At 36.4% G+C, this 27684-nt stretch overlaps 1 protein-coding gene across 4 annotated transcripts in view; it reads right to left on the bottom strand.

The window, feature by feature from the left end:
• Positions 1-27684, bottom strand: part of TTC7B (tetratricopeptide repeat domain 7B) — a 151100-nt gene that overhangs the window by 59585 nt on the left and 63831 nt on the right. For all 4 annotated transcript variants that reach the window (XM_059819233.1, XM_059819234.1, XM_059819235.1 and 1 more), the window contains 8 exons: positions 26266-26329; positions 20966-21103; positions 15512-15595; positions 14173-14277; positions 12708-12825; positions 12458-12515; positions 8804-8876; positions 7379-7539 (listed from right to left, as the gene is read on the bottom strand). In XM_059819233.1, coding sequence (XP_059675216.1) covers positions 7379-7539; positions 8804-8876; positions 12458-12515; positions 12708-12825; positions 14173-14277; positions 15512-15595; positions 20966-21103; positions 26266-26329 — 801 coding nt within the window. The remainder of the gene's footprint in view (positions 1-7378; positions 7540-8803; positions 8877-12457; positions 12516-12707; positions 12826-14172; positions 14278-15511; positions 15596-20965; positions 21104-26265; positions 26330-27684) is intronic.

Genomic DNA, 27684 nt, shown 5'->3' with positions numbered 1-27684 from the left:
TAACTGAAAGGCTAGAGAACATGCCCTACTGTCAGCAAGTATGGTGACGTTCTTATCAGAAAGGACATTTGAAGGTGACCTGATTACAGAAGCTACCATCAGACTATGAAGTCACCAGTATTACAGAGTGCTTAGTAAAGATAGATATAAAAACCAACGGCTGGAAACAAATAAGGGATCAATTAAAATTAAGAATAAAAATACAGTCTTAATAAAGAGTGCAGCTGCAATGGTTTCTCCAGTTTTTGATGTGTTCTTATCAAGATTGGATGTCCTCTGGAAGATACGCTTTAGTTAAATCTGTATTAATAGAAAAACTAAAGCAAATTTAGCACCTTCTGATATATAGAAGGTCAGGGGTTTTAAAAATTGATCCTCTTGGCTTCAAACTCTATTAATTTGAGCATACAGTTTTGACACCCATCCCTTTAATGCTTGCTGTAGAAAGCTTGCAGCTTCCCATTAGTCAACTGCAAAATATCTGCATGATCATCAAAACAGAAAATGACACAACTGCAAAAATTTAACCTACAGGGACAACGACAACATATAACTAGACACAATATGAAATACGTACAGTTTTATAAAGTATTTACTGACACATTCAGTAATTTTAGGTGCATCACTTCTATCACCATGATAATCTAAGTACAGAAATAAATTCATGGATGTGTCTGCTGCAATTGCAAAGTGAACCTTTGTACAGTCAGTCTACTCCATTTTGAGTATTCAAGGAAAGTTGTATTACCAGGAAAGATAAATATAAATAGTTCACTACAAAACATGAAAAATCATCATTTGTAAGTAACTTAAAATAACTTTTTGCATGACTGAACAAATTAATCTTATTCCCTGGTGATTTCCTTTGAATTTCTGTGGCATTGCTACCCAAACAATTTCTCTTGCCTTATCCTGAAAGCCAGTTTCCTCTTTCTCAATTAATCACATCTGCTTCTCATTTTTGTTCAGTGTCAACAGCCAGGAATGAGTCTCAATTATCCAAGCTGCACTTGCAAGCTAACAAGACACAATTAATGAGAAGAGGTTACCAAACACAACTATCAGCAATGTCTACTTAGGTATTTTTTTCAGCTGCTTTTATCAATCCAGTTCCTTCAGGAAATCCAATTGACTGAATCACTGGATGCCCAACACCAGCAACAGGAGGTCAAGCAACCAAATCTAGTTTTGTAAAAGCTCCAAAAAATCATTTAACTTCATAAAAAAAGTCTCCTAAACTCTTTCTCAAACAATCACCAAACAAAAGATGTGAAAACTGTTCCAAGCGATTCAAGAAAAGTGACAGATTTCTATAGTGCCAATATTAATCTTAAAGGTAATCTCGTCCAACTTTGTTTGCACAGATCCCCAGTAGTGGGAAGCCCATATAAGTAAGGAAACATAGATGAAGTAAAAATAGGCAGTTCAGATTACTATTTGAAGCCTGACTCTCAAACAAGCAAAAGATGCAATAAAACCAGCACGAAATAACACAATTTTGTGGAAACCATGAATAGGTATCCTTGGTGTACACCGGATGGTCTCCACTGCACCCTTTGAAATATTATTCCCCATATATTTGTTCACAAAGCAGTAGCATTGCTTCTTTGCAAGGAAAAGCAGCAGTCAGTCCTGTGACTTTTGGTGGAGTTTATGTATACTGTATTCCATCTTATGAACTCAATGTCCTTAAGAAAATGTAAATCTGTAAACTATAATGAAGATAGTTTCTGACTAAAGCCAGAACAAATTAGTTATACTTGAAAACTTCTTGGTTTCCTGCCTTGAACACCCTGCGGCAGCCAGCTCATGACCCAGACTGGGACTCTTTCAATCAAGTTTCCAAGAAGAATCTACAGCCTAGCAAATATAATTCAGGAATAAGACCCTAAGGCCAATGACCAATTTGTTATATAAAGTAATACAGACCTATCAACAATGTATTTTTTAATGGACCATTCTGAAAAAGCACGTAACAACCACCAAAGGAGAATAAAAAAGAAAAATTAAAAAAACAGACAAGCCCAGCATGAAAAGAAAAAACACAAGCAATTGATACCGTCTTTCATGACTTAGAGAAAAATCATTCCTGAGAACAAATTCATCTAACTCCCAAGATAGACAGGATCAAAATGAAATGGATTTGAAAGAGCATGTTGTCAAATGTTGACAAGAATGTATGGTTTGACTTGATGATCTTAAAGGTCTTTTCCAACCTTAATGAGTCTGTGTATACATCAACCTGAAAGACGTAATTTTGGCAAGCCTAGCAGATTACTACTACTTCTTGTCCAATCATATATTACTGCCCTTTCCTCAAATAATTCCCAGTGCTCTATTTAACAAGGGAAAAAAAAAGTGCAAGTTTAACCAGCACCACACACTGTAGTGCAACTACAACCAACCTTGGGAAAACAGAATAGCATAGTTTATTCCCTTTAATTGATAAAAACACCCCTGTCCCACAAAACATCAGTGTATGTATGTATCATCATACACTGCCTGCACCAACCAGCTTTTCTGTTATGCCCACCTGGACAACTCCTAAAAGGAAACAAGTTTGTTAACCAATGAACTGAGAGGGATGTTAAAAGGTTCTACGTTTCTGGGAAATCTAATGTAGCTCAAAAGAGCCCTTGAGGGTCAGGAAGGAAAGGATTTAATAGTTTTCAGAGGATTGACATATTGGCCTGATGCTTCTGTGAAATATTCTTGGAAGAAAAAAAATTGTCCCTCACACTTCAACAAATGTAAATGTTTAAACTGTGAACTTAGTCTTCAGTTGTCTTCAAACCTGTTACCATATGTCTTTCCTTTTTGAGTGTACTTAACATTAAAATAACATGCTTGCACTCCTCAGATAACCCATCTGCTGTTCCCTACTTCTGCTACTTTAAAAGCTTGTCAGCTGCTATGCATTGCAGTTCAATTTTCAGCATAAAATTAGCAATTAATACTTATTATTTATTTTGCCTAATTACACTAATTTCAGGCACTATACTTGTCTTTAATTGCCCAACACTTGAAATAACTGGGGAACCCCAAACATCTAAGATGAAGAAAACAGTATCAGAAGTATTTCATTAAGAAACCTAACTGTCTCCCTTGACTGAGAATCTACTTTTGACTAACCACAAAATAGAAACAGATAGAAGTGTTGCTTCAAGATTTCAGATCATTCAAAAGGCCACTAAGATACAAATACCTCGTAACAAGCAGATAAAAAGACAGGAAAGAGTCACAGAAAGGAGTTTGTAAATAAGGCTCCTCAGGTAATCGCACATATAACTGTATTATATATATTGCACAAGATACACAAGCTCAATATGAACCAACGCAACACAACCACCATTACCTTGCATCACCTTCAATACACCTTCAGACTGCAATGCTCACCTCTGGGACTGCTTATACATTCGGAGTAGGCAATCGTCGGTTTAAAATAAATAACATCTAAGGAAAATGTAAGCAGCTATGACCTCAACCCTCCCTCACAGTTAAGTACTCTAATAATTTAGAGTATTGTGGCTCCTTCCTGCTTACTCTATGCATTCAGGGCAGCATGTCCCTGCTGTTTCACGAGGAGAGATGGATCATGTCCCTGCTTCTGTTTCACGAGGAGAAATGGATCATCTCACAGTCTCCCACATAGTTTGATGGTTAGGACTCTGAGCTGCATCATCTGTGGGTTCAAATCCTGTCAAGCTGGAGAAGAACTGAACTTCACATTTCCACTAAACAGACAAGTCGTCTAATGAAAGATGGGGAAAAAACAGTGTAACTTTAGCAGAATTCAAATGCAGTAGGACCTGACTGAGATTAACTATTCGGATTTTTTGGTGCTGGCACCATACACCCACCCATCTCACCAGAGCAGGGTATTCATAATCTTTCCAGTAATCTTATTCTGTTCAGTAATCTTTTGTCTAGAGATCTTTTTGTCTCTGGATCAAAGCACTCTCAGACTTCAGGAGGCTTCAGAGGTTAGCTAGCATTTAAAATTAGATTGATTGTATTGCTCTGAAAAACACAGGTATCTTGTTTGTAAGTAGAGTGGTTACAACCTAGCATTTTAAGCTTACAAGAAGTTTGAAATGACAGTGCTACAGATATTCAGCAAACATCTTGCATTTTGATTCTTCCTGGAAAACATTACTATATACCTATTTCACTTTTAGAGGTTTCTTAGATTTTCACCAATAGTTTGTCCTATACCCCTTAAGGTCTCAGAGCAGATTGCATATTTATGCTGCCAATGTAATTAACAAAGGAAGAACAATCAAAACACTCTTCAGAGAAAAAGCTATACCTTGCCCCTAACAGCACAATGTGATGTTTGCTCATTCCTTTCATTCCTTTAGATAATGATGGGACAGAAGTCTTTGGCTGTGAGGAATTTCTTTCTACTTACTGACCTAGAGGTGCATGGGGCAAAATAATTATCTGATTGGCCATGTTTGTCAGCAACTTTCTAGCTTTATAGTGGAGGAAGGTTAACGCTAATTTAAGATACAAAGATATGCTTGCTGTATGCCTCAAATATTGAACATGAATTCTAGGAATGCATCAGATTTTCAAAGGTTAAAACCTGACAGGCAACATATTTACTAATTGACTACAACAGAAGAGTGCTGGCAAGCATCCACTCCTCAGCATGACTCACAGTGTATTCCATGACTTCCTTGCAACCTCTAGCATTTTACAAAGATGCAGTATTGTAAAAACTTCTGAAAATTTAGATTCTTTTCAAAGAAAAGCAAAACAAAAAGAACATACACCTGTGAACAGGGCAGAACAGCACTCAGTGCAGCAATGCGATTACAGCATAGAGGTATGTGGATAAAAATAACAATAAAAGAAATAAGAAATAATATAAATCACAAGCCCTATGTTTTACTTTAATATTTTCCACGTACAGAGATTTATTATGCTGCAAAGCTACCAAAGCATCATTTTGCATAAGGCTGAGATAATGGATTAATTGTAACACAAATACAGAGAATACCAAGAAAAGTCTTGTACTATTCAGCTTATTAGGATTGCAGACATAACCAAAACATAAAACATGATGATATTTGAAGTGTTTACAAAAGCCAATAAAATACCATAGGCGAATAATCAAATGTTTCAGTATATCTAAAAATTACCAAGCCTTAGAAGAACACAAGAGGATCTCTTCCAAGTCTGCTAGGAAGTACTGTGAGATTATACTGTTTACAGAAGTTGCAAAATAAGAAAACAGAATCAACAACACACTAAGCATTTGTGTTTTACATTTTATATATATGCATATACACGTTGTCAACCATTTCAAGAGCACCAGATGTAGTGCACAAGAACAGATTGTAAACTTGAGGTTTTGCCGATAAATCCTCACAACAATAACCCAGTTACATGAAGGAATCAATTCAAATTTGTATTATTGACCAGATGTTTCTGTCTGGCTGTCAGTATCAATTTCGGAGAGCACACAAGGAACCTCAGTCATATCCATGACTTCCCTGCGAACCAGAAGTAACCTCACCACACTAAAAACAAGGCTCTGAAAGACTCTCTACATGCACACATAGCTGTGTTTCACCTTGGATTCTTCAGCAATTGTTTCCACATCTGATGGCGATTCCTACTGCCAAGATACTCCTCTCAAATTCCCTGATCTGTACCAGTAGGTTGTAACACCACAGTGTTTGTACTATACAACAGGACTAACAATTTACAACCATCATTATGACCCATATGATTACTATACATACATACATTAATAGAAAGATCAGTACTTTTAAAAACAACTCAGGCAACACATTTAACCCCAAGATGCAATTATAAACAAGTATGGGAAGACCATGAACCACATTTGAAAAACCCATAAATACCTTTTGAATGCTCACAAGAGTAATTAAACATTTTACTGAATGATCCTTTGTTCTCACATTACAATAGGGAAAACTGGAGTTTTAGAAATACTTCTAGCCTATTAATATTCTGAGAGATACAGCAGCTTTGTCATTTACATTGCCACTAAGTGGCAGAAGATGAACCAAGAAGAGACAGAAGATGACAGATCATGGTGCTTTGAACATATTTGTTTTTAACAATAATAGGGTATAAAATTAGGTAGCTGATACTTCAATTGCCTCTCAAACCACGACTTACTGACAGGTCCCTCAGATCTGAGGAAGACACAGACAGGTTTGGGAGAGGAACAGCATGCTAGATAGTTCTGAAATCATGAAGCATGTGTGGAAGTCCCTATAAGAACAGAGACAAGTTGTACGTGTATGGATAAACTAGGAAGTGAGACACAGCAGAAGGCCACAAAAGCAGTTGCACAGAACCAGCTGTGAGCCACAGAAGTTCTGAGGAGAGGTGATATCAACAGAGGTTCTGGTCAGACTTATGAGGAAAAAGGCAACAGTACCTTATATAGACAGCCAAAAAGAGGCATGAAATGTCAAGGAACAGGAAGGAAAAACACTATAATCCCTATTTTCAAGCTAATAATTCTTAAAGAAATCATATTTTTCTGGTATGCTGATATAATAACAACTTATGAATACAGGCCAGTCATTTAAAAAGTTAAGGTTGAGATACTTCAAGAAAATGTCTAAATAAGCATTTAGGATATTTGTAATACTATGGATTACAACCTTAGTGACTGTTGGTAAAGCATCGGAACAAAACATTGGAAGTTAATGGAAGCTGTTCCTGAGATATATCGCTGTGAAGCGTTTCATTAGATTTTCGTAAGAAAATAAATATAAAAAAACCTTACAAAAGTACAAAATCCAAATGTATTTTAAGATATACTTAACATGAAGAATAAACACAAAAAATGATTTCTTTCACAAACAAGAGAACATCTACCAAACATGCTTCTTCCCTGTTCATTTGTTTAGTTATCCATCAGCCAACTTCAGATGACTGGCTATTATACAGGCAAAAGAGGAGATTCTCTGTTATGATGTATTTTACAGAACAGATTCCATACAATATGCATAGAGTTATCTGTAGGATGGGATAAATCTATCCTAGCTAACAGTAAAGTCCTGTTTATCCTTCTTAGAATACTGCATAAAAACACAAGACAGAAAAAGTACTTTCTCCCTGTTGCATGCTTTACAGTATCTAAACAAAGAGTCTGTAGAAAAAGACAAAACTATCCAGCTCCAGCCTCCCTTCCAAACCCAAATCCTTAATCACTATTTAACAAGCCTTTAATAAAAAGCAGACTTGTATTAAATGGGCAGGGGGGAGCACTGCTGGAAAAAAAAACCCAGACCAATCTTCAAATCCACCCCCTCTTGAAATGAATGAGATTAGAATCTAAGAAAAATAAATATGAGAGAAAGTGTAGAAAGCAAACATGACATTCACTCACATAAAATTTTCTGGATATTCACTCAAGGCCATATCAATGATATTCAAAGCATCATGATAGTGTTTCTGGGCTGACAGCAAGAGTGCAAGGAGATGAAGAGAGTTGGCATCATCTCCTTGTAGTTGCAGAGCCTGACGAACATAACCCAAAGCCTCTGGTATCTGATTAAAAAAACAAAAAGGCAGAAAAAGAAAGCACCAGTATTAGAAGTATTGCCTATTAATTCATTGCATGTCCATAAAATTTTCAAAGTATTCACCTGGATACCATGTAGAATGCTATAAACTCCTGTGAGACACTACTCAGAAGTTTAAAATGGACCTGATGCTCTACAATGAACAGTAAAAATTAAATAATATATTAGCCCTGGAAAATAAGATACAAGCTTTATTAAAACACTTCTCTTCAGCCCTTTAAAATATTAACTTACTATTCTTTTTCAAGTATTCGTTGTATTTCTATATGATTTTGAAAATATTTTAATCATAATACATTAATTAAATGTACAGCTAGACTGCAACAGTAACTTTTCTTCATATGGAATTTCATGATCTCCTCAGCTGCATGTGCTTTTGCTCAAAATAAGTACACTAAGTGTTAAAACCAGGAAGTTTAATTGAGCAACATGACACATTTGGAATTCAGAAGTTCAGAGTTATAGCCTGCTACTGAAAAATATTTTGTGCTATTAAAGTGACAATCCATTCCACTCTAATGTGACATAGTCCAATGTATCTGCTACTCAGTAGCAATGAAAAGTAGTCACCTAGAGTATGTAAACCACTGTGCTCAAAACTACTTCCTAAAATAAACATGACACAGGAAAAGGCTTACCATGACATATACAAAGCAGCTCTACATTATCCAAATTCCTGTGATATATGGTAGAATCCTAAATCCCTTAAAATGTAACAGCTGTACAAGTTGGACTAAGCTCTCATCTCTTTTTCAGCTTTAAAATATTTTCTAGTTTTCTTAAACAATTTTTTTGTAATTTTGTTCACAATAACCAAACCTCCTACAAGTATTCAGAAAAGTCACGGATCTTAGCAAGACACTCAAGATTTAAGCACTGTCAAGATTATTAAAGACTGGATTCAAGAGTCCCACTCTCCAGATAACCAGCCTGAGCAGAGATTACATGTAATAGGTAAAAACAGGGTGAAAATGGACTTTTTTTTTTCTCTCCATCCAGCAACATAAATGCTGAAACAAATTAATTCAGTGACTTAGCTGGAAATATTGTGGCAAAACTCTGGGGAAGTGTTTCAGACTGAAGGTGTTCAGAGAGAATATTTCAGGGTTTTTTGCCATAGATATGCATACATACACATGGAAAACCACGTTTTTTTATTGAAGAAAACTTCATCTGTGTCCATGTCTTCATATGACAGTGTGATGCTGCACTTTTAAAACACAACTAACCTGTCTAGATATGGCAAGCTGCAGTGCCAGGTAAAATGCTGCCAGATGATCCGTTGGAGACAAACTGTGAGCCCTTAAAAACAAAGGAACAAAAGCAAACAAACAAAAAGAATCAGTGAATTTTGCCCTTGTTAATACAGGTTAGACGTACACACAAACGCATATATATTCACACACCCATATTCAGATCTCTTCACTACATGTATGCTTGTATTTTGATATGTGGTGTTCATTCCAGGGACTTTTCTGTCACTTTCAATAGAAAATAATTATGTCATTTTTAATAGAAAACATGTAATTTCAGTATAAATCTTAAAAATGAGCAATAAAAAATGATTCTTCAATTAAAATATACTCCTAAACAAACACTACATGTAATGATCTATGAAAATGGGAAAAAATACACAAAGAAAAAATCCCCCAAAACAACATGCCTTCAAGGACAAGAATTATGTCATCTGCACGAGAAGCACCCAAGCAATTGCACTGGCCCTGACCAGGATGGTTCTGAAGCACAGAACTCAAGAAGAGTAGCAGCAAAGTAGATCAGAGTCTTGTTCATTCTTCAGACTCCCGAAGTTTAAGCATATTTTCAGTCCAGCATACTAAGCCTCCTAGGAAGCCAGTTACTTCTTGTCTTTGAGTTGTTTTGAGACTAAGTTAGCACAGCACCTTGCTATGTAGCAATGTAAAAGAAACCTAGGCTGGAGAGCTTCTTTGTCATAGCATTATAGTAAAAGGCGGCATAAGATCTGACTCATACGAACCTCTGTCTTCCCAAGTTCAAAGAGACAACTCCATTAGTTTAGCAACTACACCCAACGTGTATCAAAGTAGTTAGGAGACAGTTTTGTATTTTGTTAAATTTATCTCTAAAATGGAGATGGGAGTCTCCAATAAAGCCTAACAGGGTCCAGGACCAGTCCTTTTTTAAATTCAGGTTCACAAATTAAGCAAGACTAAGTGAGAACAAGAGATTTTAACTTAAACAGTACTTTTTCAGTCACCCAAGCTTCCGCTAGTGAAAGAATAAAGTTGTTACTATCTACCAACCATTTGGTGAGTTCTGTGAAACTTCAATTCCCGACAACCACATGAAAAGCACTGAAAGTCTTCCAAAATAATAAAAAAAAAAAGTTAGTGAAACAAACACCCTCTCAGCACTGTGCGAAGATGGCAACAAGCACCTTCTCAAATGGCCACTATCACAAACTGGTAGCCTTGAAATCTGGCATAGGCAAGGGTCCAAAACATAACTGTGTTTCTTCAGGACCTCTATTTCTTCAGGAATTGGTCCTCTAGGCAAGTGATTAAAAAACCCACAAAAAAATCCAAAACAAACTTGGCAGATCAAAATACTGAGCCCAGTACAGCTGCTTGTTTTATAAATTATGTAGGAGATGAATGGAGAATTTCAACTTCCACATCCTGGAAAACATTGATTTTTAAGATGTGGGAAGAGAAAAGTGGGCATGACTGGTATACTGAGCATAACACATGCTCTGTGATAACAAATTTTCACTAACATCCTATACATATGTTATCAACACAAGGAACCAGCAACATTATCAACCACATTGAAGTGTATTTCCAGTACAGCTGATCTATCAGGTGTGAGTCTCTCTATGAACACAAGTGGGGAAACATGTTAATATGCAGCGCAATCACCTTTAACACGCACTTAAAAATACAAAACATTGTTTCTAGGAGGTTGCATCAACTGGAAAAAGGAAAGAACAAAGAAAACCCCAAAGCATCAGAAAGATGCATAGAAATAAGATGCAATTAATCCTCATGTTCCCAAGACTTTCTGTGTATAAGTTTATATTCTGCTAGTTAGCACAAATATTTCAAAGCTCTAGATCACTACAAAACTGAAGTTCCACTCAACCTATATAGCTAAAAAGACATCTGTAATGGTTCACTGAAGGGATGCTAGATATGTTTTCAGATTTCAGCTGGCACTATTCACTGCTAGGAAGTCTTCAAAACTGAACCGTTGAGAAGGTATCAAGAGGCTTATTGTTCAGCTGTAGAGAATGAAACAGAAAAGTTCCTGGGTGAAAGATGATATAATGTAACACAACCAAGCAACAAAAATATTTGAATAGAGAGTGTAAAAGAGTAATTTCACAGTGATAAGAAGCTGAATATCATTTGAGAAATAGTTCTCCTAACCTATTGTGTATTGCTTATTCTCTTTTAACTCAAACCACTTACTCTTTTTCTAGGGCAACCTAATAAAATATAACCACAATAAGAGGTATGCTACCTATAAAAGCATCCTCATATTTATGGGTGGTCAAAATGCTGCACAACCTCAAACCTCAGAAAATGGACATTTTCCAGACAGATCAATAGCAGGGAACAACTCTCAGAATTTTGGGAATCGCTGTACTAAACTGGAGGGTAAGTCAGCAGGCACTGAACTGAAATGGACTAGCTTCAAGCTACAGTTCATTTCATCCCTTGCTGTTTCAAAGAATCAGCAGAAGAAAGCAAATCACTATTAGAACCTCAAAAGTAGTGAATGGGTAGAAATGGCGAGAAATGATTAGCACAGTATTTTTGAAACAGTGATGATTAAGTCCGTGGTAAGAGGGATGGGTGAGGATCCGAGGTATAAACCAGGAGGTAGAAAGTTCAGTTTCGACATGGAGAAAGAATGCTGATGCAGTAAGAACTATTAAAAGTGTTAAGGAACAGGAAGAGCAAACATACGTTAAAACATATTTAAATACAGAGGAATAATTAAGACAAGAAAAGGAAGGACCAATAGATACCAGCTTCACTCTAAAGTTACCTGCAACTTTTCAGTTTTCCCTATCCCCTCAGACACAAAATCACCAACAAAGACTTTGCATTCACATTAACGCACAAATCAGTTTCCCTGAAGCATTTAGGCCCACCTCACCAAAGTAGGGTTTTCAAGGCTATATAAACATAAAGAGAGACATATTTAGATGCTGCAGCACTTCTGCCAGCTTTGCCATCAAGTTTTGTTTCTTCTATAGTTAGGGTGGAGATGTTCTCATTCACCTGTTTATTGTCATCTCATTTGCAGAGTCAAACCCTTAAGAATAAACTACTGTCATCCCCCACAGCGCTACTTCTGTGTAAGGCACTTGGAAGACGGGGCATTTACGTTGTCACTGCCTACGCTGTTAAATCTCCAGATAGAATTTTTTCTTTTTCCCTCAGCTTACTACCTGCATTTCAGCCCTCATCCACAGCAGCAGGGCCTCAATTATCACTCTGCCTCTACAAAGATAATTGCAAAAGCCGGCTATATAATCTCATCAGCGATCAACTCTTCTAGAATCACTATCACATTGAACCACGACATGAAACCTTGCATCATACCATTTTCCCTTCTAGATCAGAACAGAATACTCCTTTGAGTAAATATTTTATACTACAGAGCCACACAAATGTCTTTAAAATGAAATAAAAGGAAATCCTTAGAAATCAATTTAGATATTCCTGACAGAAAATGATGAAGTAAATGCTAAAGAAATACATTCTGTACTCATGAAGGGAGACTCTCAGAGATGAAATCCTTATTATACAATCTTTTACAAGTCCCTCTTTTTAACACATAAAGCTTTTCACTACATACAGCAGAATGAAATGAAAAGATTAACACCCACTCACCTCTGAAATGCAAGAAGAGCCTTTCTCTGCAAGACCTCTTGCATCCCTCGCAAAGATGCTGAAAAGGATATATTTAATAAGTGATATGCAAGATCAAGAGATTTCATTCCACATGCTCATTGAAGAAGTTTTAATACATTGACTGAAAAAAAATGGTTGCACACAGAAACTTTAAGTCTAGCATTCTGCTAGGTATCCTTTTTTAGGCAACATGGGAATTTCCAAATGTGAACGTTTATTCTTATCTTACCATCAGTAGCCTGCAGACTGTAAGTCAATCCCAGTGCCAAGTAGCCTTTTGCTTTGAACTCTGATGTTTTGTCCCCAAGATCAACAACTGTTTTGGCAAATCTTTCAGCTTCTTCCAACTGAAAATATTATAAAACATCCATATAAGTCTAAAACTATCTAAAGCTTACATTATAATGAGAAGAACACACAGCATGTGCATTATGCACGCTGAGTCTGTTGAAATGTCAGCCATGAATGCTTTTAAGGACTATGTCATTTTTCATGAGACTTAGTTTTCCTGCTAAATACTGAGTAAAGAACACAGATTTAAGCTGAAGTAACCACTCCTATGGTTGAGAGAAACTCTGGCACATAACACACAGATCATTCTAAACTTACTGTGTTGTTGCCATTTTTCTTTTTTTTTTTTTAAAAAAAAAAGTATGTCTGGTCCATATATGCCATCTGCCATTTTTGCATTTCATAAACAGAGTTCTTTCCCCATGAACCATTTCTTTAGGAAAATCAATTACAAGAACTATGGCTCCAACCCTGCAACAAAAAGCACAGCCATGCGGAACTCTGCATCACATACAGTATTGCTGAATGTATGTGAACTCATAAACAGAGAAACAAGTAAAAGATCAGGGTTTAACTGCACACCCACGCTAGCACACTATTTAATAATCTAGGAAAAAGAAAAATAATATTTTAATCCATTCCAGTAAATGTAAAAGCTAAGTACAGTAAGCTACTCCATATGGACTCAATCCATAGGGAACAATTTACAGAACTAAGATCTACGTTAATTATTGACTGTATTTTTGTCAGACTCAGCAAGTCATGTTTCTGCTCCTGCACTATTTTCTCAGTTTCTGATTGTGACTTTTCTCTCCTCTTTTCCTCCTTTTTAAAATACACTCATTCTTCTAAAAATTACATACGTATGTTGAAAACCACACGATGTTCTTAGATCACCTTAATGTTTTTTGTACAGATACACAGATTTCAAGGTTATCTAAAATACAACTCCAGTTAACATTTTTTAAGACACCGTTTCTACTAGGAATTCATAAACCCCAGCTGTCTGCAAACATGGCACCACCAGAAGAGTCTCTTGAATATGAGAGATTTGCCTCATTATCTTCCAAAAAAAGTTATTTTCCTCTTGCACAGAGGAAACAACTCTAAGTTGCATTTTTGATCTCTGTATGCCAACATTTCAATTTCTAACACATTTTTAGCTATGTCCTAGATCCGTATCGATATACTACCTTGACAAACATAACGATTGCTGTCAAATGTTTTAAATTAGCCATGCAAACAGGGATGCACAACATGCATATATGTATCTCTGCTGTATTTTCAGAGATGACCAAGTGCATGCGGTCACTGTGCACAAGTATTTGCTACATCCCTAAATCAAGATTTTGTTGCGTATTAGCACAGCTTTTGCTGAAAAGACAAAGAGTGGCAAAGCTTACCCAGTGGAGAGATCCCATACAGAGCTTTGCAGCAAGGAGTGGAATAGTTGCATCATCTGGTTTCAAACGTATACATTCCTTCAAGACTTTAACAGCTCGAGCAGACTGTTAAAATATTTTCCATTGAAATTACTAAAAGCATAAGTATGTTTCACAGACAGAAGATTCCTATTTCCATCATTTACTTTATTTTTCCCATGTGAAGAAGACATTGCTAAAGATTTTGTTGACAATTTGTCACAACTCCTCATGCAAGTAAAACACAAGACTTTACGCACTGCTGTGAACCCCTATGAACTATCATTAAGTGTCCCCAGTGAAACATTTGCCCAGAATGTAATTCCAATGGTGCACGATTCAGAAAATGCATTTTGAGATGCATTTAAAACTTTGCTAGGCCTGTAAGCTCACAACATTTGAGCCTGGCAAATGAAAGAGCAGGAACAAGACAGAGTCTTAAGAACAAGCAGTGTTTCAGTGCTCTTTGGGAGTTACAACAGCACTTAGGAATAGCTCTGATATAAGATTGTATAACAGAGTGACACTGCTCCTCTTTTTTTAATCCATTTGCCTTCATCCAATCACAGTTTAGAAGATAACTCTAAGTAAACAGAGAATGGGAAGAAGAATAAAGCTCCTTCAGAACCAACGTGCTTCTAAAAATATTTTCTAAAGAAAATGCAAATCATTCCTTTCCCCCATGCTGAAGATAAGCAAATTACCCCCATGGAGAATGATCTTTTAGAAAAGTAGTATTATTTACATTACATAATGAATGTGATTTATTTTCCGTAACGTGACAGGGAAAAGCAAAAAGAACCAAAAATAGAAGATTGCATTTGATAACATAAGTTCCTAGGTTATATAAAATTTAAAAAAAAAATCCAAATCACTTTGAGACTGTGTATTCTGTGCAATTAAAGACGATAATATTAAAAAAGACACAGTCAGAAATTCATAAAAAAACCCCCAAGAGCATCATGAATCAGCATTAATTTGTACCTAAGCATAAAATTTGTTCATCTAAACAGCACTTAAACAAGGTTGTTACTGGATAATATGATCTGGTATAATTCACTACTTATATTCAATTAGCTTAGCTTAAGCTTGTTGGCAGGATCGTTCCTATCATCACCTTTCAGTCTTCCTAAGTTTGAAACTATTGAAATAACAACATTCTTTGCACAGCACTAGGCATAAATTCAGGAGTACAGTGTACTTAGCTGATTCAAGTTTTAGAATTATTTTCAAAAACACTACAGATTAAAATTATGGAAGTGCCAAGAGTTGCTATCAAAAGCCATCAATACAAGAATTACATCCATACATTAAGACTTACTTTTCCTGCTGCCATCAAGGATAATGCAAATTGATACCAGAGATGGAACTCTTCGAACGCAAACTTCATGGCTCTTTCTAAACACTAATTTTGGGGGGAAAATTGTTATTTAAGGGCACGTTCTTCAATTAAGAAGATATACTAGTATAAAATTTTCTTATAGACTCATACCTAAAGTACATGTAGTTAAAAATTTAAATTATTCAAATAAATTAAGTGAAAACAGCTGCCAGATTCTATATGGAAAAAAAGAATTGAACAGAAAATTGATTTCCCATTTATTATGTTTGTTTAAATACTCCTGCTGAAAGAAGGAGTGATAAATATCAGCTTACTGAAGCTATCAGCTGCAAAAGGCAGGAGATAAGTCTTAAGTGAAACAGAAAATTGTGAACACGCCCCATTTAAAAGGGGAAGAAAGAGAAGGTTCACCTGAGAGTATTATTTCTACTTTTAATAATTTTAACTTCACGCTCAATATTCTGCTGAGTTTTTCAACTTAATAACTGAATACCAAAAGGAAATTAATTATTTACTATACTGAGATTAAATATATTAAATAAACATTATATACTAATTTTGAAGGTTTCATTTCTGCTGTTGTCAATAAGAATTATTTCATTTTGCTATGCTCATTTTTACTAATCAGGCCAGCTCCAGACAGTCAAAAGGTGCAATACTTTTCTGGATTAAACTGATTTAGCAATTAACTTTCTAGTCTGCAGCGTCCAATTACATGAGGCAGCTTTTATGCTCTGATAACTATAATGTTTATGCTAAACTGTGATACTATGAATTATTTTTCACATTCAAACCCAGACTTAACATTACAGAAAGCACAGCCAGGTGTGTAGCATGTTCCCACACTTCAACAGAACCTGAAGCAAAGAACAGCACTGAGGATGAAACAAAAGAAATACGAGGAGTGCATTATTTGCTACACATAACTAATGTATGCTAGCATTTTTCCTACTACACAATGTCCAGTATCAAGACTATTACTAAATAGAATTTTTATTAAATTATTGTAGAGGAATGAAGATTTTAAAAACAAATTCTTTCTAATACTGTTTTTAAAAGTTCATCATCAGATTGTATGTGTAGTAAGTTAATTAAATGTCTATTAAGAAAACCAAAACAGGATTTATTTTCCCATTGAACTTACTTTCTGCCAGTGGAAGCAAAACGATCACAGCAAGAAACAAGCATGTTATGCGTGATATCTTCTATTACTTTGGATACTTTACCGAGATGCCTAGGTAAGGCACACTGCTCTACCTCCCTCCCTGAACCTGGCAGAAAACAAAAGTTGCTAAATCCCTCTCTCTCTCTGTCCACCGATTAAATCCCTCTCTCTCTCTCTGTCCACCGATTCCACTCTAAATGGAAGAGAATTAATTCAGGCTTATCTTTTCAAATACAGCTCACCCTACCTGATTTGATACCAGTGCTTTACATATGATTTAAGTAATTTCAGCACTTCTTCCAGAACTCTGACCTAGAGCAGCCATATAATCCCAGAGATTCACACAAACAAGTGGTGCATGGAAACTTAATACTTAAAGTCAAAATATGTTTATGACTTTTTAGGCTGCCTAATCATACTTTCTTCTCCCATTTTTACATATTCATATATGTATGCATGTGCATTGGTTATATAAAGGTACTCATTCACAATTACAAAAATAAATATCTTATTTTCTAGGCCTTGTTTAATTAAAAAGTAATTGCCAGTTCTAACTGGCAGAAAATAAAGAAGTTGGAGAAGTTGATACTTTAGGTTTATAATTTTGTAATTGCAGGGACACAGGACACAGCTGTAGATTATTCTAAAAGGCTTGATTTTCAACATACTAAATATCTATTTACCATTCTTTTTCCTTGACTTCAAGTTCTTTTCATTCAGTATGAAATGTGACAAGTTACATGATTTTTTTTTCTTCGTGAGACCGCAAAATTGGTGGTTAGCATGTGTGGGGGTAAGGAGTATATGTGAACATACATGTATGTGACCTACACAACAACATGAACACCTCAAACTGGGTTGTTCTGAACCAAGTAACACAAGTAACTTCAAAGAGCAACAGGCTCCATCAAGAAATCAATGATAAATACATAGTACGCAATGGTACCCTGGAAAACTGCAAGTTAAGATAATGTTCAGGATAATGGCAACTAACTTAACTAATTGAAAACACACTCAGCACAATCACTCTCCTGAAAGGCAGAAATGCAACTGTCAATATTGCCTTGTAAATAATCACAAATCACTATATGGACAGGTAATGTTGAATGCATTACTGAATTTTGTTGCTTAGCACTATGGTCTCCTCCAGAAAAGAACATGCTTGAAGTTAGAGAGTTGAAAAATTGGCATCTAGGAAAATTTCTGGTCTGGAAAACATCTCTCCTAGTAGAACACCGATAAGCTCAGTATGTCATATCCTATGAAGCTTAAAAACCAACTTGATGACTGTCAGAGTACTACTGTGTAGGAGAGAATTATGACAGTAGAAAGTTCTTTGACCTAGTTGAAAAAGCCAAAGAAACCGAAAGCCCATTGTATACAAACTCCATAAAGAAATGAGACCTTTTCAATTAAGAACATGACTCAGCATTAGAATAGTTTAACAAGGGTGAGAAATATTTTTGGTCATTTAATATTCTTGCATCACATGTAACTACTTCTGTAAGTAATCAGCTATAGCTTAGCTAAACCAGAAGATGATAACAAGATATTGGAATTGGTGGGTGAATACCATTTCCACAGTTAGAATAATGGTGCTTTCTGACTTGAAGCTACAAGAGCTCCACTAGAGCAATCATCATCAGCTCACAGAGAATGAAGCTGGCAAAAAATTACATGCCTATTACATAACTGAACAGGATGTTTTTACATTTCTGAATTCATCTTTATTCTAATACTTAATATACTCAATATTACAGTATATATATATGAGCATTTTATATATATAAAAGACATACTATACTTATATAAGTGTACTAAGTTATAAAAGTTTCAGACTATGGGCCACAGAATTTGAGGGCAGATATCCTCCAACCACTCACTAAACTGTAAGAGCTTCCTAAAGTCTATGCTTTCTGCTGTGCTTTGGATGACAAGAACTGGAACAAATGAGATGTTCTAACCATTTCCTGGTAAGCTCCTGCTGCAGCTGTATATCTAGAGTATCCGTATGCTAAAATAAGTATTGTCTATTACATCAGGTCTTCATAAGATGATTTTCTTCATGTTCAGAATAGCTACTTCATGGACATATAATAAATATATTTTAATTATTCTGTATTGAAAAGTATTTTTCAAACATAAGAATTATTTTACTTTTTTCAGAGAGAACATTTCAAAAGAATGTACACAGAATTTTGATGGAATATAACTACAAAGACACTAGACCCAGATTAAAAAAGAATAAGAAAAGACCTTAAAACAAGCCTAAGGCAGACCTCAGGTGTCAAAGCCCAAGGCAGTGACTAAAAACCCTCAGCTAAGAAGCTGGTCAAACATGGAGGCTCTTGGTTCTGCTTTTGTCTGCAACCAAGATCACCACCAGCACAAGCAACTTCTAAAACGCACTGAAACCCAAGATCTAAGTCAAGTTAAAACATCTTCCATTAGTTAGAACATTCGACTGTGCTCAAAACACAGCAGGAAAAAGAACAGGCAGTGGTACTCATCTGTCAGCTACATGGGCTAAACACAAGCAGTGAGGGAAGCAAGCTCTGTGCTCTTCTCCATGTGAGGAGACTATAAGACTTTCCTCCTACCATTCAGGGTGATGTCCTAGACTTCAAGATACATGGCTAAGAACACAAACACCTCTAGCTTTCTTGGTGAAGCCAAAAAACTTCTCTATTAAGAAAGGCAAGAAGAATTGCAAACAAGAAGCTGTGTCCATTGTGACATAAATATTATCCCAAAGTCTCCCAAAGGAGACAGTGGAGGAATCCCAGGAACCTGTGATGTTCCCATTAATAAATATAATGGTTGTTTAATGTTTAAGACAAAAAACCTCACAATAAAAAAAAAAAACCACCACCACCACAGACAAAAGAATCAGAACTGGAACCCAGGGCTACACTACCTCTGCCTAGTTGCTAGGCTAGTATATAAAAAGGAAAGGTTGCCAGCTGCTTAAAGAAAAAAGAAATCAGAGTTACCTTTTCAAGAGTGGTGGTGGGTTTTTTGGGTTTGGTGGGGTTTTTTTTTGTTTGTTTGGGGTTTTTTTACAATACTTGTCAATGTCTACCCTTTAAAAAGTTCTAGACTAAACTATGTAGAGACTTATCTCTTGCAGCTTTGGTGCAACCACCTAAAACTCCATGAAGGTGATAGTGTCTGTAGTGGCAAGTAAATGGAAATATTCCTGATTAGATTACCTTGTAGGGTGACAGTACTGTATGAGATTTCATACTCCTTAGTTTTGTGAAAGACTTTCTATTGTACTGATTAAAACTGACTTGTATGCCCAATTTGCAGCTATGAAGTACTTTCCAGAAGAAGAATACCCAAATTCAGAGCTTAACATCACAGGAGATGCAGCTTAAAGGGTGACTATCAACATATACCAGAGAAGAACTGTGGCGTTTTTTCATTTTCATCTTAATAAAATCCTCTATTTTGGTCGAGAGAAACCATTTCTCAGCAAATCAATCCTTGGATATGCCTTCCTACTAGACATGCTGAAGTATTCCTTCTGAATACCAATAATTAATCATGGTCAACAACAGTATCCTGCTGCTGGGTTAGCACTGTTTTGAACAGGAGAAAGATCTGCTCTGCCCAAAGAGCTGTAGTTGTTTCTCAGGTATAAAACTGTTAACAATAATTGAAAATTTCCTGAAGAAGTAAGTTGCCACAATCTAACAAAACACATGCAAGTTGCATAATCAAACACAAGATGTTTGAGACAGAGAACGCACCTTCCTACAGATCTGAAAAAGTAATGCATTCCCATTTTATTAACTTCAAAGCCATTTTACAAACTACGAGGACTTTGGAGCACTCCAAATACTATGACGTGTAAAAGAAAGTTTTCTTTTGAAATAAAACATCACAAATTGTTTTTCTAGGTATTTATATCTATCACTTATATCCACAACAGCTTTTATCTTCTGCCGTTCCTTCCTGCTGTCTCCATTTAATGTGTAACCTTTTAAGTAGATTCATGTCTCCCCACCTAAAAAACACATGAATTGCTGTGCCACCTAACATTTATCACACCTTTCACACAATTTCTGTGCTTGACCACCTCAAGTCACTTATATAAATTTAGACAGTAAACTTTTTGGGGTGGAAACTACCTACTGTATTTATACAATAGTCAGAATGACAGTGTCCTATATTTGTTTACCCCTTAAGTACTATCACAATTAAAATAATTAACACAAATAAGCAATGAAGACACAATTGAATATTCACTATTATCAACAAACCTCTGAGAGCATTTCATATTGGCCTCTTCTTCCCAAGGCTATAGTAAGTAAATCGTAGACTACAGATGCACTTTGCAAACTGATGATACGATCATTTTTGTGTTCTGGTATTCTGCTCAGTACAGCATCACGGTTAGCCTGAAAAATACCATGAAAAAAGAAACAAAGTCATCCATTGTAATCCAACCTATATTTTTGCTCAAGCAACTACCATTCTATTCAGACTTGTCAGTCCGCAGTTGATATAGGTGATACAGAGATAGTATCTGCTACTAATTTATAGATAGCAAGAATCACCAATTTTATACATTAATGGAAAGATTTATGTTTCTATATGGATCTATTTTTAATTACTTGATTCTAATTACATAAATTAGGTAATGTATTTAAAATTACTGAATAGTTCTCAGAAACCAGATAAGGTGGTTTTTTAATGTAATGTATATTCATCTTTTAAAATTTAATTTTATTTTTTGTATGCAAGTAAAACATATTAAGAAGGGTCTTCAAATCTTCTATTCCATCTTTTGTAAAGTAAGGCAATCAATTTCTTTTCGTAACATTATGACACTATCCTCTCACTTGTGAGTGGTAACCTGCCCAGGTTAACCACACAATCATCTTCAGGAGTTACCAGTGAGAAGCGAAAACTGTACCTGCTTCTGAACACAGGTTTGGAATCAGGCCATGTTTGCGGTAAGGCTTTGTAGTTGCAATCCAGTTTTGTGAAAGGCTCACTGCAAACCTAATTCCTTAATTAAACTTTTCCTTTCAAGAAGGAAGAAAGCTGAGCTAGAACTGGCTTAAATGAATTCACCATGTTCACAGAGAAATCCTGTTAAAGAGTGAAGGATAAAATTCAGGTGTCCCAGTAGCTAAGACTACCTATACTCAACTACCCAGTACTTCTCCCATTATACCATAAAGCCTCTGAAAATACCTTATCTTGATATTGTATGTATTTCTAGATTTCTTGATGTTTAATATTCCCATTCATACAAATGCTAGTATATCTGGTAGTTTGAAGTCAGAATTTAAAGATCCTTCTCTCTCTTCCTCCCCCCCTTTTCTTTTTTTATTAATTACAGAGGGCATGGCCCCCTTAATCCAATTACTTAAATACACTAAATTTTAACGGGCAGGTTATTTCCCCCTTTTTCAGAGGGCAGGAATGACACACGTTACAAGCTAATAAATTGTTTCTCAGCTTTAATAGGACAATGTTTTAAGCTCTGAACATACTCAATACATCTTTAAAATCAGAATAATTAAATACTGAAAGAAATTTTCAAAGAGATACATGGAGCGTAAAATGCACAGACCTTTCAGGATTTATCAACTGAATAATCCACAGCTTGGTTTGAAAACATACACCCCCGCACACACACCCCAAAACAGACGTTTTGCTTTCTTTTGATCAGGAAGTCTTTGACTTTTCCTTTCTACACTGCATAAATATTTAGTCAGCTTCAAGAACTTCTTCCTTTTTAACTCCACATTTAATAATTGTTTGACTCAATTCCTTGCAAGTACAGAACAAGCTATGAACCAGCACTTCTTGTGAAAAACTGGCTGACAATGCCAAAGCAGTATTATAGGAGAGGATGCCTTGTAAGTATTAAAGATATCTTATATACTTGAACAATCATTTTCTGCATAATTATAAAACAGAATGCACATACAAACTTAAGTGCTCTGTGTTTCAGAATTGCCACGGTCTCAGACACAATAAAGTGACAATTAGTTAAGCTGCAATGTGTCAGCTGGCCACACTTACCCCATACACACTCTAAGCCTGAGGCAAATGCAAGCAGTATAACTTAGTTCACCCACAGTGGAAGAAAGGATATGTTCAGACATTTTACCATCAGCTAAGAATAACACATAAGGCTGAGCCCAGGAGGTGGTGATTAGTGGAACGAAGTCTAGTTGGAGGCCAGTAACTAGCAGTGTATCCCAGAGACTGATCCTGGGCCTGATACTGTTCAAAATCTTCATTAATGATCTGGATGATGAGGCAGACTGCACCCTCAGAAAGTTTGCTGATGATACAGAACTAGGAGGAGGAACTGATATGCTAAAGGGCTGTGCTGCCATCTGGAAGGACCTCAACAGGCTGGAGGAATGAGCTGACAGGAACCTTATCAAAGGCTTCAATAAAGACTTGGAAGTGCAAAGTCCTGCACCTGGGAAGGAAAAACCCCAGGCACCAGTATATGCTAGGAGCCACCCAGCTGGAAAGCAGTTTGGCAGAAAAGGACCTGGGAGTCCTAGTGAACATCAAGCTGAACAGGAGCAGCAATGTGCCCTTGCTGCAAAGAAGGCTAGTGGTATCCCGGGGCTGCATGAGCAGGGGTGTTGCCAGCAGGTCGAGGGAGGCAATCCTTCCCCTCTACTCAGCACTGGTGAGGCCACACCTAGAGCACTGGGTCCAATTCTGGGCTCCCAATTCATGGAGCTACGGGAGACAGTCCGACAAATGACCACAAATGAATAAGGGAATGGCGTATCTCTTCTGTGAGGAAAGGCTGAGAGAGCTGGGACTTTTCAGCCTGGAGAAGAGAATGCTCAGGGGAGGAACCTTATCAAGGTGTACAAATACCTGAAGGGAGGATACAAAGACAAGTGAGACAGGCTCCTTTCAGCAGTGCCCAGTGACAGAAACAGAGGTAATGGGCACAAACTGAAGCACAGGGGGTTCCCTCTGAACATCAGGAAACACTTTTTTACTGTGAGGGTGACTGAGCACTGGCACAGTTTGCCCAGAGAGATTATGGAGTCTCCCTCCTCAGAGATATTCAACAGGTGTCTGGACACAGATGCAGCCTGCTCCAGGTGGCCCTGCTTGAGCAGGGACGTTAAGACCAGATGACATCCAGAGGTTCCTTCCAACCTCAGACATTGTGTGATTCTGTTACTACAGCTCAGCTGACACGCAGCAACCTGTACACGCACTGTAATGCGAAGATGTCAGTCCTTCAGATCCCACCTTTCTACTCATTCCTGTCTAGATAAGGAAAGGCTGGTCTATACTGTGCAAGTGTAACAGCTAGAATGCAAAGAGGTCTTACAGTAAGACTGATGCCAGAGTTGCAGCTGACTTTCCACATTATGCATGACAATACACTGTAGCAGCAGTCATGTGGCTAAAAGAGACATTTTGTACTCTGAAATGTACCTATAAGAGAATTAGAACACTTGAAAAGCACAGAACTATCTCTTCCAGAGCATTTCTTTCATAAATATTACAACTGAAATCTTACTCAAAGCACCCTTTCTCAATTTAGAAATTAAGGGAACTCAAGGTGACGCAAAAGTAGCCTTTGTAATCCACTAGCAAGACTATTTTCTGGATACATGTTGCACTAGATCTAATCCAAATAAGAAACAGTTATGATGTTAGAGTGCACCACTTCCCTGAAACTAGCAGTATGATTTAAGGCTTGTATATACACAGTGATTTGATTACTTTTACTTACACAAAATGCTACTCATATGTCAGATCCTCATTCTGTCTTCCAATATTTACTTGAGTAAATTCTTGAAGGATACCTTATCTGTGCTTTTACTATTTCACAGACAATGCAAGGAAGGGATCATACTACTTTAACAACACAATACCATCTCAAAGCACCAACGATTACTCGATCTTCCGTAACTGTTCTTATGTCTTTCCCAAACACTAGTTTCAAAATCATAAATCACATACGACTTTGTAACTACTACAGCTAGAAAGTTAGCATGCACTGAAGTAAGAGTTCTCACTCAACTCTCAGAAAGATAAGTTTGTAGTGATGAATATTATTTTTATGCTCAATCTTCCCCTTTCCCCCCTCCAAAACTAATTTGAACAAATGGCTTAGCCAAAGTAAGTCAATCGTATTTTATACGCCCCCCAAAAAAACCTCTTTTGCCTCAGATAACCTGCAATAATTACTAGTAAAGAAAAAAAAAAAATTGAAAGCTTGCTAAGGGTATATGCTCTACAGTGACAAGCATTTAATATAATTAGGCAGATCTAATTCACAAAGGAAAAACTAAGTAACCTGAAAGGAGACTTAACAGGGCAGTACTTTAATTTGTTGTTTGGCTTCTTAATGCTGATATGCAAGGAAGTACACATACAAATACAGTAACCAGTAGTCAGATCCTGCAGAACTGGGACTGCTTCCACTTCACACCACGACCACAGTTCACATCAGAATTCTGTATATCGCCATGAGCTGCTCAGGCACCTTACAGAGGCACAGGCGGCCCCTTTCAATGGTAAGTACATACTGCAGCAAAACCAACACAGGTTATATGGAAGTATTTGCTCAGTCTAGTTTTCTGGTGACAGATTCTGTCATGAACATTGCAAGGCAGATCACTAGGAATGGGGAAAGTAATTTGCACAACAATGTAAGTGTTTGCCACTTTGAAATAGTTCAAATAGGACAATGTTCACTAAAATGTTCTGATCCTATTTAACTGTATCAAAACAAAAATTATACCAGATCATGAAAGCATTTGAATCACCTATAGAACTTAAAAGACTAAGTCTCATTGATGTGCAGTGAGATGGACTCCTATATGATGCCTGAGATTCTAGAGGTTCCAAACCTCCAATTAGAAAAAACAGCAAAAATTCCAGCTTCAGCTTTTCATTTCTGCCATTTGAGCACATATAACTGACCTGATATGAGAATGTCAGTATGTGGCAGTTGATAGATGACTAGTCAAACCATACTAGAGGAAAATATGAAAGGCTGATAAAAGGTACAAGTAGGCCATTGAAAGGAATCGCCTATTGAGGAAACGAGGACATTAAAAAAAAAATCCAGTAGCAAAGGCTGAATGCCAGTATCATTAAAAATCATTTACATATTTGAGTGACATCTGAAGTTTAATGCACAATGGAAAATACTTTTCGGCTACATTTATTATGCTCATTTAGTAGTCTTTGATCTGGTTTTTACAACAAAAATAACTTACATTTTGAATCTGTCCGAATGACAACCAGCTGGTCTAACAGTGGTTCATACTGGTAAGTGATGCCAAATGAAAGACCTGGCTTTGTGTTCACCTGCCTATGGTTAGAAGGAGGCTAGGTTCAGCCACTCTAAAGGTGAAAAACTCCTATTCATAACACTTGCAGACCTCATCTTGCTTGCTCAGAGGAACAGAAGTAACTGCCTGCTTTCCTAACAGAGAATAAAACACAAGTCATAAAGGCATGACAAAAAAAGTTCTCTCGTAATTTAAAAAAAACAAAGGAAAGCACACACATACAGCACACACATTCATTCTATTTTACCTACCATAGATTCACTAATAAGCAGCAACAGTAAGGCTTCTTCTGTATTTTCTTGAGGACAAAAGATGCTGTTCAAAACAAGAATTTAATTATTTAAGCAGAAGACATCACTTTTAGGAGTAGCTTACACAAATACAGTAAGAGTACTGTAAAAACTGGAAAATTTCCAGAAAAGAGAACAGAGAGTAACTTGCATAGAAAAAAAATGATTAGTTAAAATGCATTTCTTTGCAATGCTCTAAATTTGCATTTCAGAAAATTTGGCCAAACACAGTAAGAGAACAAAACCACTACAGCTGTCAGAGTTGAACACATTCAAATATCCCAAAATTGTACATAATTTGACAACTGTAAAAACTGTACCCATAGTTTAACTAGCCTCTGGCACCTAGTCTATCTCAGCTGAATCTACATCCCTGATTCAAAGGTTGGCAACAAGAAACTCTCTCAGAAGAACAAGATAACTTTTGTATTTTATGCACTATGTGGATAAATAATTCTATTAGTCTTTCACCAGATATGCTTGAGAATTGTTTTCCTGATGCATTCAATAGCTGTGAATATTTTTAAATAGAACCAATGACTGTTATTTCAAAGCACTTAAAATATTTGATTTTAATGAAGTGCACTTCCTTGTGACTTAATACTGAAGGCTTGCACAGGACTAGTTTGCAAACTTTACTGCTTTCTCTGAACACTGGAAGCTTTCTGAATACTTTTCTATGCTGGCAGGCAGACAACAGTAATCTGCACCAGGTACCTGACTGGTAGGAATTCATTCATTCATTCTCTCTGAATCTCTCACACACACAAGCAGTGACTGTGTTTTAACTCTCCAGATTTCTTTCTCTAAACTGTTTCTGAATTAGCACAAGTACTATTTCCTGTTTTCACACCAACAGTTCAACAACTAACTGTTTAAATGTAGAAAACAATTTCTTGTTGTGAATAAGCAATTCCTATAGTCCCAAGGGTGCTTAAACTGCAATAAATTACAGTTGGGAAACTAAACTTGTCTGAGATAAAAACATCTTTTCAGGTTTTTTATATGAACTAGAAATTTAAGCAGTAATTAAATGCCTGAAAGGTAATGGAAACTAAAACACATCCAAACTCCATGTGGTTTGAAAGCAAGATGTGCCGTGGTAATATACAGCAGCTGAGACCCCAGGACAGTTGTTTTGTTGGATTTTTACTTTTTAATCAATGTGAGTTGCTCACAAGACTTTGAAGATTATTCTAAATCTTAGAAGACATTTATTTTTGAACAAAGACATTTCAAAACACAATTACTCGTGAATAAGAACCACCCAGGACAGGGAATGAGGAGTGAAGAGGAAGCATCAGAGAGCTCCCCATTGACCCATCCAGTTTTCAACGCAGAATTTAGCAACCTGGAAGTAGATTTAATCTGACCAACTGG

This window comes from Gavia stellata, chromosome 7 (assembly GCF_030936135.1).
Source record: "Gavia stellata isolate bGavSte3 chromosome 7, bGavSte3.hap2, whole genome shotgun sequence".
Lineage (NCBI taxonomy): Eukaryota > Metazoa > Chordata > Aves > Gaviiformes > Gaviidae > Gavia > Gavia stellata.
The sequence above is the reverse complement of the archived record's forward strand: the minus strand, read 5'-3'. Positions and strand labels throughout refer to the sequence as shown.